The sequence below is a fragment of the Chamaea fasciata genome, unplaced genomic scaffold, assembly GCF_029207755.1.
Source record: "Chamaea fasciata isolate MVZ Bird 193981 ecotype frontalis unplaced genomic scaffold, bChaFas1.0.hap1 SCAF_2, whole genome shotgun sequence".
In the NCBI taxonomy this organism is placed as follows: domain Eukaryota; kingdom Metazoa; phylum Chordata; class Aves; order Passeriformes; family Sylviidae; genus Chamaea; species Chamaea fasciata.
The window spans coordinates 29,610,743-29,623,347 of NW_027094087.1; the positions used below are offsets into that span (position 1 = coordinate 29,610,743).

General features: G+C 44.0%; 1 protein-coding gene across 1 annotated transcript; it reads left to right on the forward strand.

Annotated features, from left to right (window-relative positions):
* Window positions 1-2,741: 2,741 nt before the first annotated feature.
* KLRG1 (killer cell lectin like receptor G1) lies at window positions 2,742-11,785 on the forward strand. The gene is made up of 5 exons (XM_066177381.1): window positions 2,742-2,966; window positions 7,722-7,814; window positions 8,491-8,642; window positions 10,512-10,612; window positions 11,569-11,785. The coding sequence occupies exons 1-5, from the start codon at window positions 2,849-2,851 to the stop codon at window positions 11,678-11,680; spliced, it is 576 nt and encodes a 191-aa protein (XP_066033478.1). The 5' UTR covers window positions 2,742-2,848; the 3' UTR covers window positions 11,681-11,785.
* Window positions 11,786-12,605: the final 820 nt, after the last annotated feature.

A 12,605-nucleotide genomic window follows, 5' to 3' on the forward strand; every position in this document is an offset into this window, starting at 1 on the left:
CCAAGTTCAGCACACAAGGTTAGTGTGCTTGAGCATCCTGGATGTCATTAATAAAGCTATAAATGTGAGATGTGAGACTGGCCTGTTCAAGGGACATCTCTCTCCGTATGAAGTGCTCCCAGAACACATCCTCTTTCTGGGAGTATGTTACTGGAAGGGATAGATGTTCTTTGCCAGAGTTCTGAGGCTTTTGCATCCTCTAGTTAAGAAAGAAATACTGCATTTAGTGAACATACCAACATGCTGGAAAAGGTACTTTTTTGAGAGAAATTTGGGAGGTTTCCCCACGCTACGCTGCTTCAGTACTGAAGAACTGGGGAAGATGTGCTGCTGGCTCCTGGAAAACTGATTGGTTTACTCCTGCTGTGACTCCATACTGTCAGTAGGGCACAGCTGCAGAAGTCAGATTTCTTCATTCACACTTACATAATAACTGAGAGTTGCCCTCACACCTTCTACAGTGTGATCCCTCCTTCTCTACTTCCTGTCCAAAGGACTCAACTTACTGCTGATACTAGGGGAAAAAAAAAAAAAAGGTAAACTACATGAGAATAGAGCCCTTAATTCTTTCTTACCAGCTTTCACTTCTCCAGTTCTTCACAAAAAGTGACCACTTTGTGGTCTCTCTGGGCCAGCAGGCAGCCTGGGCACTTAAAAAAATGACAAAACTGGCAGGAGCTGGGAGAGACACCTTTATTCCAAAGTATGACAGAACATGGACATATTGGAGAGAATCTACCAAAGAAAAACAAAACAGGGACAAAATCAGATCTGGACATTTAAGCTGTGTCTGAATCCTTTTACTTTTCAGCTCTACAGATTGTGTTCCCAGCTAAACTCTCCCTTGTAAGTATAGCAAATTCTCTCTGAGCTTGAGAGTTCTCTTTAGACTTCTCTATGGTTCATTTGAAGCATTTAGGAGAGATTTTCTGCCTCTTGTCTTGCTCTGCTGCCCTATGCCTTCCCCTTCCTTTCAAGCACACACTCCCTATCTTGCCACAGGCCCTAGGTAGGATTGGAAGGAATCTTGTGGGTGAAATATGCCACCCTTATAGGCAAGTGGAGAAATTTGCAGAAATATACGATCCCTTCCCTGACATGTGCATTGTAAAAAAATGGCCACTCTGTGTCAGGTAAGCATCCTCCCAGGCAATAATTTCTTGAATTTAGAATGTGTCACCAGAAGGGGGAACAGTCATCCCTGTTGGAGGTAGCAATCATTCCAACTCCTTTGTTGAGCATGCCCAAACAATTACTGGAAATTAAATGTAGTGTACTGTGCTGAAGGTGCAGCCTGAGCCTGACCAATATCTCCATTCTGAGCATGAAACAGAAGGGATCAGAATGTGGATTAAAACAAAAACCAGCCAGTCGTGCAGCTAAGAGATTTCTTGGGGTGCTGGAAGCATCAGTACTGCCCACCATAGAGTCATAGAATCTTTTAGGTTGGAAAAGACCCAGAAGATCATTGAGTTCAACCATTAACCTGACACTGGCAAGCCCAGCACTAAACCATGTCCCTAAGCTCCACATCTGCATCTTTTTAAAATACTTTCAGGAATGGTGACTCAACCACTTCCATGTGCAGCCTGTCCCAGTGCTTGATAACCCTTTTGGTGAAGAAATTTTTGCCAATATCCAATCTAAACCTCCCCAGGCACAACTTGAACTCTTCTCATCAATGGTCAATAGTTCAAAAGAAAAGTAGCCTTTCCTGTTGTTGCTGACCATAGAATCACTAAATGGTTGAGTTGGAAGGGGACCTTTCAAGGTCATCTGGTCCAACCTGCTGCTCAAACCAGGCTTCCTACAACCTGGTCCTCCTACAGCCCAGGACTGTGTCCAGGCCTCTCTCCATTGAGGGACACACCACAACCTCTCTGGCCAGCCTCTATTGGTTTTCAGTCACCCTCACAGTAAAAAAGTGTTTCCTGATGTTCAGAGGCAACACCTTCTGTCTTTCAATTTGTGCCCATGGCCTCTTGTCCCATCTCTGGGTACCACTGAAGAGTTTGACTCTTCTTGTACCCTCCCTTCAGGTATTTATACACATTAATTGAATCCTAACCAAGAAATCTTTTCTCCAGGCCAGTCTCAGACCTCTCAGTCTTTCTTCCCAGGACTAGAAGGTCTGGTCCCTTTATACTGTTTGTGACCCTTTAGTAGATTCTCCTCAGTATGCCCCTGTCTCCTTTGTGCTGGTGCTGTTGAGATGTTGGCTTGGAGAGACTTGAGGAATGCCAGCTCTCAGTGCCTGCCTTGTGTCTCAAGCACAGTCACACCAGTATTGGGTGCAGAGTTCCCAGTCCAAAGTGGCATTGTCCAAAGCTTACAAGGCTTCCTTTTCAAACACGTGCTGTCCACCTCTACTTCCTGTTTGACAGCAGCTGGGCTGCCAGTTTGCTGTAGCTATTGCTTATCCCACTTTTCGCCTTGTACTCTCACTATTCACCTTTTTTACCTTGTGCTGTCTCTATCTCGCTGCTTCGGCCCCTGAAGGGAGCTCCTCAGAGCAGCAGGAATCCTCCTGCTTGCTGCATCGGTGTAACTACACCCTCTTGCATTGGCAACAATTAGAATACCTGTGGACTTTGTGATGGATCATCTTTTCTATTAGCAGCTCTTCTTGAGACATCCTCCATCAGGTTAGAAAATGAAAGTTGCTGCAGTTCCCCTGCTCTCCATTCCGTTGTAAATTTGGTTATCTTTAGCAGCTGGAGATTGAGGTAGCAGCTTCACATTTCTTGTCTTCTGAATATAGCCTCAGATTTCCTGTTTCATATGCGTTGAGCCCTGTTGTTCAACAGCCTGATCGAATCATCTTTTTGTGCACACTCCTTGCTTTGGCATGGAGGCAAGCAGATCAGAAATTTCTGCAGCTGATGAGTGCGAGGAAGTAACATATGCTACTATCAAATTCTCTCAGACTTGTCCGCCAAGGGCTGAAGCTCCACAGGAAAAAAGAGGTGAGGAAAGATGGATGAGGTAGGTCAACCAAAAATTTTACTTTGAGTGAGAGCAAGATTTAACAGAAACACTCTGAACTGGCCACGGACTCTGAGTGCCAGCTTAGAGAGCTGTTGCTTTGGTTCTAAAATTACCGTGGATATTTTAATGTGACAAAAGCTGACGACTTAAAGACCCAGCATTTTCCCCTTCCCTCTCACCGACCTCCTTCAGTGTGTACTCCTGGGCATTTAACCCATGCATCCTTTTCTTCAAAACAGTTTAAAGTTGTCTGCTTGTCAGCAGCAAGAGGTTGTGAGCAACAGTTCCTTGAAGGGCAGGCAAGATGCGAATACAGATAAATTGGAGGCACATGCTAATCAGAGATCAGAGATAGAGAAAGCACATGAGATCATCCAGCCTCCCTCCTGTGGGACTATGTAGAATTCTTTTGTGATTTTTTTCCTGTTTTCTGTGTTCTAGTGTTACATACCTCCCAGTGAGCAAATCTGCAGCTTTTGCCACGAAACAGCTCTTCAGAGCACTTTACTATCAGGAAGATTTTCTTTTAGTGCTTTCCTTAGATTTTTTCTTTCTTTATTTCCTCTCCATTACTCCTGATTAGACCTGCAAATGTCACACTGTATAATTCCTCTGGCAGCTTAGTTGAGAAATACCACCTTCAAAGAGTCAAACTTTGCATTGGTGATTATTTTTTGTAAATATTTCCTTCATGCAAAATGGTGGAGGGGTTGGAACTAGATGAGTTTTGGGTCCTTTCTAACCCAGATCATTCTACTGTTCTATGAAATGTTAGTGTGCTTTAGATGAGTTCTGTTGCATTGACTGGAACACTAATGGTTGACCTTAAATTTTCAGAGGTGTTGCAGCAAAGGGGACTTGCCCTGTGGGATACAAGATTTCTGTACCCTGATCAGAATAATTTTGTGTACCTGTGGTGTTTACTGCTGCCTGGTCACTTGCTTCATTATGGAAACAAAGCCAGCACAGAAACTCCCCAGTTCCTATCTGGTACTCACACTCCACCTGTTTGGAAGGCAGTCTTACTTTTGCATATTTTTTCACCAGAAATTATGTTTTCTGTCACATCAGAAGACACAGTAACATCCTTTTATTCCCTGCCATTCCTGTTCACCTCCACCCTGATGAAAGGGGATTAGCCGATGCCCTCTTGAGATGTTTGCATTTTTTTTAATATCTCTCCACAATCTTTTATGGAACCTCACCTTTTTGAGCTATGGTCGACAGCTGAAGATAAGGAAGCTGATACTTGAACACACTTTTTGTGCATATTATTTGATTATTTCTCAGCTCTCTTCAGCATGAGAGAGATCCCTAAGGAGCTCACTTTAAGTATTTTTCTTTTGAAGGTCTTTATGTTCAACTCTGTCCCTGTCTTCATCACTTCTGAGAGATGTGCTCTCAGGTACTTTTCCCTCTGTTCAAATGCACACACCCTGTAGACCTTGTAGGCACAGCACCACGGGTGTGTAGATCAGTCCTCTGGTCAAACCAACAGGTTTTGGTGCTTATGGACTCCTCAAAAATGAAGAGTTGCCCTGTTTGGCTTCCAGAGAGATTTAGAAATGCTGCTCTACCAGAATGTCAGTACAGCAGTCACTTAAGGCAGTGTTAGCCTGTGTAGTCTGCTTGCAGTAACAGTGCTAACCAGGTCTGTGCCACAGCCAAGGACAGAATCCTTGTACCTCAAATTCTCCTCCTTGGCTCTAGGTACTCATGCTGCTCCCATACTGAGGTAGGCAGAAGCTGAGAGGAGCTTTTTTGGGACAGTGCCATGACACTCTTCAGATTGTCCTAGATGAGGTGAATTGTAAAATGCTAACAGCTTTCACTTTTTTAACTGAATCTGGACTCACAAACCTAAAAATATTGGGTCATGTTGCCTGCAAATGAATGGAGAGTATCAGAGTCATTTCTCCAGAGCACCGAGAGACCTACTGGGGTGTTTTGTACACAGAAAGTGATAACACTGGATATTAACATTAAATGTCTAGCAGTTCACTTCCCCCCTTGGACAGACTTTCCAGAGTTCATCAGGCAACATGGAAATATTTCTGGATGCTCCATTCAGATTTTGCTCGTGTTTCAAACTCATCTTAGGTACTACTCCCATCTACTTCTGCAAGAGCCTCACATGTAGTTCAGGGGCTGAGGATCAAACAGAAACCCTTGAACCTGTTTTAAAAAGTGTGAACTGCAGGGACTCTTTTTTCCAGCAGGTAAAAATCCTGATTTGTGAAATACTTTATTCCACTTCTCTGGATTGATCTCTGCAGTTCGACTGCAGTTTAAATTCACCTCAAACACTTCCTGTTTTCCCACTTCACTTCTGTTTTTGGGTTTTTTTTCCCTTCCAAAATTATCTAATGCCATATTTTTTTCATTTTTATGAACTGTAATGACTCTCCCACTGCTGGGGTTGTGGAGGTGCCCTGGGATTTTGTTTTGATGATTGATGAATCATTCCCTTTTTTCTGCAGTTGGTTTGAAACAATAGAGAGTGAACTGCTCTATTCATTGCCAGGAGGCACCAGCTCCGTGCCCGGTACTGACATTTAAGGATTAACCCTTTCGAAGACTGCCATCCTGATTGCCTTGTCCTGACAGTTTTCCCTAAAACATTAACAGTGATCTGAAGGATGCAGGAGACAGCTTCTTTGGAGAGGCAAGAGAGGAAGGAAAACAAAAATACAAATGTGATCTCAGAACCAGGAGTTATGTTTCGTCAGATGTTTATCCTTTATCCCCTTTTGCCAAGTTTTCAGTTGTAATCTGCAGAGAAAAACCTCCACCCTACCCCTTAACCTCGGGCTGATTTCATTCTCTTGAGGCCTACTCTGATGACAAAACCCAAGCTGCCAGCAATACAAACAAGAGGAATAAAGCAGAGTCAAGTTGGAGTTCCAGACCCAGTCCAAGTCCTTCAGTTCTCCCGCTGTCCCTTTGTGTGAAGCTGAGCAGTAGGTTGTAACTGAAAAGTCTGTTTTCTGTATTTTGTCTCTGAAAAGAGATGGGATTTTGTTATATAATAAAGATTTTTAAAAAATAAGAAATGTTACTATTTTTAAACTATGTTTGGGACAGCTAGAAGATCCTACAAGCTCCAGGAAACGTGAGAAAACCTCTATCTTAGTAAAGATCTTTCTACTAGAAGAATGATGCTTACAACAGCACCCTCTCATGATCTCCCTTGTTACCTTAGAAACTTCTAGGTAAAACCACAGGCCTAAGTGTGTTGCTATAGATGAGAAACTGGCCTTAACATAAGTGAGCCTGCAGACTGCTCAAGATCAAAAGAAATTAATTTTTATTAATTTACTGATCTGGTATACTTTCTGTATTTGGACAAAGATGCCAATGTTTAAAGGGTGTGTTCTTGTTTATAAGTGGAATCCCTTCATCTTCTGTTTTGGCACTGGCTTTCGTCTTTCTCACAATATTCTTCATATGTGATCTGCATTTGTTTTCAACCTCCATCAAGAGATCAAATGTGTTTCTTTGGGTCTCGTGACATGACCAAGAGAGAAGCACCTCAAATTTCATGAGATCCATGGGGATTTCATTGCTAGATTTGGACAGAAGGCTCTGGAACATCACAAAAGCAGGATGTGGTACATAAGTTAGCTGCACATTTACTGCTTCTTAGAAAGTGCTGTTGTCTCTGCAGCTATCAAACTCAGGTTAATAAAACAAGCAAATCAAACTCTCCTGGTGCTCATCCGTGCCAGCAAGGGTCATCCTCTCTTCTGTCTGGGAGAGAAGAGATTTTAGTGCTGAGATTTCAAATGTTTTATGCAAAGCGAATGCCTCTCAGGTCAAACACAGCTCCAGGAGATGGCAATGGAAAAGCAACATACAGCCTGGAGGTTGTTAGCATGTTGTGCTGTACATAAGCAGACCTCTACAGGCCAGTCCTGACCAGCCCTTTGAAAGTAAGCTGTGTTGGGCTACAGTGGAAGTTGCCCCAAGGACTCACCCTCTGCCACGGGCAGCCAGTGAACAGCAAACAGTGGTGGTGAAAGTGTGGAGATGTCCCAAGGGGGAGATGTCCCAAGGTCTTCCATGCTGGTTTTCCCATTCTGCCACCCCACCATGAAAGATGAAAATGTAGAACTGCCTTGGGAGTATCCTGGGAAGATGTACCATGACCATGTGTCTAAGCCTGTGAACAGGATGCTGAGATTAAACCTGCTGTTGTTGGTGGAGAAGCTGGGGGAAAAACTTTGGATTTCTTTTTACATGTAAGCTGGAACATGGTGGCTGTAGCAATGCAGCTCTCTGGTTTCCACCCCAATCTTCAATGCTGAGGCAGGAGTGGATTTGTTGGGAGGCTCCTGCCAGCACGAGGTGTCACATGGTGCCTAGGTGGCTCCAGCTTACTTGTGGTCGGTGCTTCCACTGCTGGGGTCAACCACCACAGAGGCTGGACCAGCAGGCTCTGTGGCCAGGCAGGGGCAGAGCTGTGGCTGATGTGGAGAAAGATAACCCCTGGGAAGTTCAGACAGGAACCGATGACCCCAAACCCAGCTGAAATGAGACCCTGGGCTGATGGGCAGGGCCATGGGGGGCCCCAGTTTGGCTAGGCAGGGACAGTGATGTTTGCCGTGTGCAGACATGATGCTCTAAATAGTGCAGTTCCTTGTGGAAATGCCCAGGACACAAGCAAACTGTATAAAACCACAGTCAGTTTTCATGTGGCTTCTGTTCACTATGGTTTCTTTTCTCTTTTACAGCTCTCTGTCTGTCATCAGCAGTTCTGAAGGGCTTGGCCATAGGCTTTGGGATACTGAGCATCTCCCTAGCAATTGCTTTGATTTGGAAGATGAGTAAGTGCACAAAGGGCTGCTGAGCATGAGCAACCAACAGCAAACGGCCAGCGACACATCTAACCACAGGAACTCCATTATATGGCATTAAAACCAGAAGCCATTCTAGGTTACTACCAGCCTTACGTACCCGCTGCCTATCCAGAATATTTTGAAGAATATATTCCTCATGAAGACTCCATGAAACCCATTTCAGATCCTTTGGCAAAGAACAGTTAAACATATTGAAAAGCCTCTGTAGACTTGCCTGGTGAATATAGTGGTAAACTGTAGAACAAATAGTAGTATATTTGCACACATGCAGATGGTGCTAGACCTTGTGGAGGAGCTTACTGTTAGTTGCTCAAAATCCATCCACCTAATTTGGGGCATGATCGCACCTTACCCACAGAGTGTGATCTGTTTTCAGACAGCCAATTAGATATTACTGGGTATCTCAGTGGTTCAGTGGAAACCTGGGGGCGGAGTGAGTGTGTGAATGCTTGCCACCACCATCAGAGTGCATGTGACTATTTTAAGATTCTGAAATTACACTGGTATTTTCGGACTCTTGTCCTGATTTGAGTTTTCTGCATTTCAACTATCTAAATGAGTTGTTTCTCAGTAGGTCCTTGCTGACAAGTGTTTCTGTTGGTTAATGGTAGAGAAGAGTACGAGTATTTTGACTTCTTTACAGGTGACTGCCACCCACCTTGCCCTCAACAGTGGGTGGCCTACAGAGGGAGCTGCTACTCTTTCTCCACGGAGAAGAAGGACTGGAATTCCAGCCGGGAATCCTGCAGGGCACAGGGAGCTCACCTCTTGGTGATCCGTGATACCTGGGAGATGGTAATGGTTTTCTTTGGCTTTGAGGATCTCCCATTTCCTTGCAGATACCCAAGTGACTGACATACAAGCAGTGCTGTCATTTCAGCAATATTTTGGTTATAAAGGAGAGGAAGGATTTACAGCTGTGATGTTACACATCACGAAGTTTGCAGAGAAGCAAAGGGGAGAAGGGAGAGATGAGGGTCCCTGTCAGGTGCTCAGATTCATCCTATGAAGGATGGTAGGAGACAGCCTTCTCCACTGCTCCTCTCCACCTCATCTCCTATTCCCAATAAGGCTGATATGAATGATTACAGGAAATGACTGTGGGACTGAACTGTCGTATTCATTGCCTACAAATTGATACATCCCCATTCTCAAGGTATGCTTCCTTTGCAAAAGCAATACTTCTCCTCTCTGTGACTGCTCCAGCTCCTCCTGCTCAGTGACCCATGCCATTCCCTGTGTTCATGCCTAGATATTTCTTTCTCAGTCTCTTTTCAATGCTTACTTCCTCTCTCTGCTGAAGTACCTCAATTGTGCTGGTGAAATAAGGAACCATGTGTTCCACTGCAGGTGCTCTCTGGGGGCAGGGGCATGTGTGGTCACTAGAGAAATGGGTAGTGCTGATCATTGGGGCGCTGAGGCACATCTACTTAAGTAGAGCAGAAATCTTGATCTGGTTTTGCTCAAGTCAGGGCTTATTAGCTCAGGTCCAATGAACGTGGACAGCTTCCAGTCCCTGGACAGAAGTTGCATTGTGTGATGTTCTCTGGAGGATTACAAAGCCAGGTCTCTGACTGGAAGTATGTACCCACATACTCTCAAATTTGTACCCACAGGCTCTCACATTTCCTTAGACAAATCCTGACTCCTTGAGAAATAGGCATCTTCCCCAGACTACCCATTTCTCAGCATAAAGAAAACCTTCCTGTTTCTTTCTTACTGCCATCTCTGCTGCTAGAGTGTCATTCATTTTCCCTGCTCAGACTCACCCATCTAAACAAGACTTTCCTAGCTGTCGTTGCCTTGTACTGCAAAGGCTGTGATTGCTCCACCTCCAAGTGCTAGAGAAGCACATTCATCTCCAAACCACCAGTGTTTGGAGTGTTCTCCAGTGATTTCCTCAAGCTGCTCCTATTCCCACAACTTTACCAAGCCAGCTTTGTTAATGCTCTCTGAAGATGTCTTCTCTGAAGCTTTGTTTATGGCAGCAGGAGATAAGGATGGAGGCCAGCCATAACCCTGAAAGGTTGCTATTCTTTGGTTGCAAAGGTGGACAAGACAAACTTACCTCTTCTTGCTTTGTCTTTTTTTGTGGGGAGGAGGGTTGGGGATGGGGAATTTACTTCAGGGCTGAATTTCTGTTGCAGGCATCACCTTTCAACAATAATCAGAGGTTAAAAGTTAGCTAAAAGGAAATGAACATTGAAAACACATAGGAGGAAAATGTGTATGAAATTGAAAGAGCTTTAGTACTGGGTTTGTTACACATATCTGTCAGTGCTTGCACTTCCTGCCCTACCCTGCCCTGATTTTACCTTTAATTGTTAATATTTCTTATTAGCTTGCTAGTTAGCTGTATAGTAGGGTGTTAATATTCATAGCATACCTTCTTACATAAAGCTCTGTGCAGGAAACTCCAGGAAACTGGGATGCAGTTCATAGAATCATAGAATCACAGAATATGCAGAGTAGGAAGGGACCCAGCAGGATCATTGAGTCCAACTCCTGGCCCTGTCATTAGAAGGTGTGGGGAAGCAGTACTGTCAGTCACTTAAGGAACATTGAGTGGGGATTGTATCTTGCTCTCTGTTCTCTTTACTTATCCTTATCTCCATTTTCAGGCTGGCTTTCATTAGTCACTTTGTAATTCATCATCATTTCTAGGATCTGTTCAAGCATATTGAAGAATCTTTCTGGATTGGACTGAGGAACAGTACAAGCTCTGGATGGATTTGGGAGGATGGCTCTGTATTAAGTGATGCCAAGTGAGTTTCATTCTGTTTTAAAAACAATAGTGCTTATTTAGATTGCCTGGTGTTCCAGAACACCCAGAGTTCCTCCTCCAGATGTCAGGAGCTTTCTTCCTGGGCATATTTTCTTCTTCCTGTCACCTCTACTGCACTAAGGTCAGCAGGGTCCATTTTTCACTGTCCTGCACCTTGTAAGGGCATGCACCTGTGAAAAGCAGATCGAGTATTACTGTTTCACTCTCTACTTCCCTCCAGCTGCTCAGACTAAGAACTTTTTTACCTGCACCAGCACACAGACACTTGGTCAGAAAGGCATATGGCTTCACTGGATTTAGCCACCTTGCACCCATTCTGTTGAATGCTGGTGTCACCGAGTGCAAGGACCCAGCCCTTTCCTGCTTTACTGGTGCCAGCCTAAGTCAGAACCTTAATTTTATCTCAGTCTTTACTTGGACAAAATTAATTGTTTTCCATGAGAGAAAACATGTTTTTATCCAGTGACTTTGCCTGGCCCTTTCCTTTTATAGCAGTTAAGGCAATGAGTTAGTTTCTAAAGCCTCTCCAGCAAGGAAAACTTGCCCAGGTTCTCATTGTCAACAGGTCAGTACTCTGAGCACTTGGCTTAGTTCCCTGAATAAATCCAGCTTTCTGTTCCTACAATCTCCTTACAGGCGGTGGTCATTCCATCAGATTTTCACCACTGCCACTCACACGCTGGTGGATATCACTGCCACTGCAGGGAATTGTGTCTATGTTTGGTTCTGAATTTGGTTCTATGATGGCAAAATTACTTAGCTGTGGCCGAATTCTTTGGGATACATTTTATTTTCTAACAGCTGCCAATTGGAGGTCAGGTTGTTTCTCTTCCTCTGGGCTACACCCTCCAAAATCAGATGTTTTTAATTTCTTGTCTCCAGGAGACAATCTCAGTATTTTCTTTCGTTCTCACTTCTGTTCCATGTTTCTTGCAGGGTCCGCTCTAACAGCCCTGTGCAAAATTGTGCTGTCCTGATGAAAGATCATTTTCATGCCTCCAGCTGTGAAGTTCTAGCTCAATGGATCTGTGAGAAAACGCTTAGATAAATCCCACGTGCTTTTTAATCTCACATCGACCTCCTCAGTGGTATGTGTTGATCACTGTCCTGCAAAATGAAGCTTCACACAAGAGCAAGGACTTGCCTTTTCCGTACCCTCACTTAAGTGTTTTACAAGGACAGGTTTGTTGTCCATAAGGGTGAGTTACTCTTAGCAATAGATCTATTCTCAGTCCACAAGTGTTTGGTTACTGCTGTTTGTGAGCAGGTGAGACCTGGGACACATTCCCTGGCCTACCCTTTCCCTTATTTATCCTATAAGGGCAAATAAAAGCTTTGTCACAACAGGTGTCTTCAGACCTCTGAGGGGGACCTAATAATTTTCCCTCACTTTTAAGTATCAGATTTCATTTCCATTCCCTGCATCTCCATTGTCTAATAAAGGGAAATGAGGCCTGCTGCTCATTGACAGAAACATATAAACATATTTCTCCCAGTGGCAGCTTCTCCTTTTGCATCCCAGTGGTATGAGTGGGAGAGAAGAGGGTGAAATGAAACTACAGCTTCTGTAAATCCAGCAGTGAAAATAAATCTCCAGGACTGCACTGGACTAAAAGTGTGTACCTGTGCCATTTCTTTTCTCTGTTGGAAGGAATTAGGCAGGTTTAACCAAACTAGTCAAGAGACTGGACTTCTGGTATCAAAGTAATACAGCTAATTCTGTGTAATTATTTAATTCACCAAGAACCTGTTTTCCTCCCTCCTCTGCCTTTTCATTCTGCAGATAGAGGAAGCAGTGGACAAATCCTTAATGTGATGGTCTTTCAGTTCAAACAGAGCAGAGACAGGCTCAGAGTTGAGTTTGAATGCCATAAAAACACAAAGAATGTTTGGTAGCACTGTCTTCAGTTCTGGGCTGCTCAGTACAAGAGAGACTGACTGGAGAGTCCAGCACATGGCCACAAATATGATGA

What these genes read in the sequence shown, in the direction of transcription:
- KLRG1 (XM_066177381.1), top strand. Translation starts at nt 2,849, where the DNA reads ATGGAGGCAAGCAGATCAGAAATTTCTGCAGCTGATGAGTGCGAGGAA. An exon ending in TGCTTTGATTTGGAAGATGA is followed by an intron (nt 7,815 to 8,490) that starts GTAAGTGCACAA and finishes ACTTCTTTACAG; the next exon opens with GTGACTGCCACCCACCTTGC. An exon ending in TCCGTGATACCTGGGAGATG is followed by an intron (nt 8,643 to 10,511) that starts GTAATGGTTTTC and finishes CATCATTTCTAG; the next exon opens with GATCTGTTCAAGCATATTGA.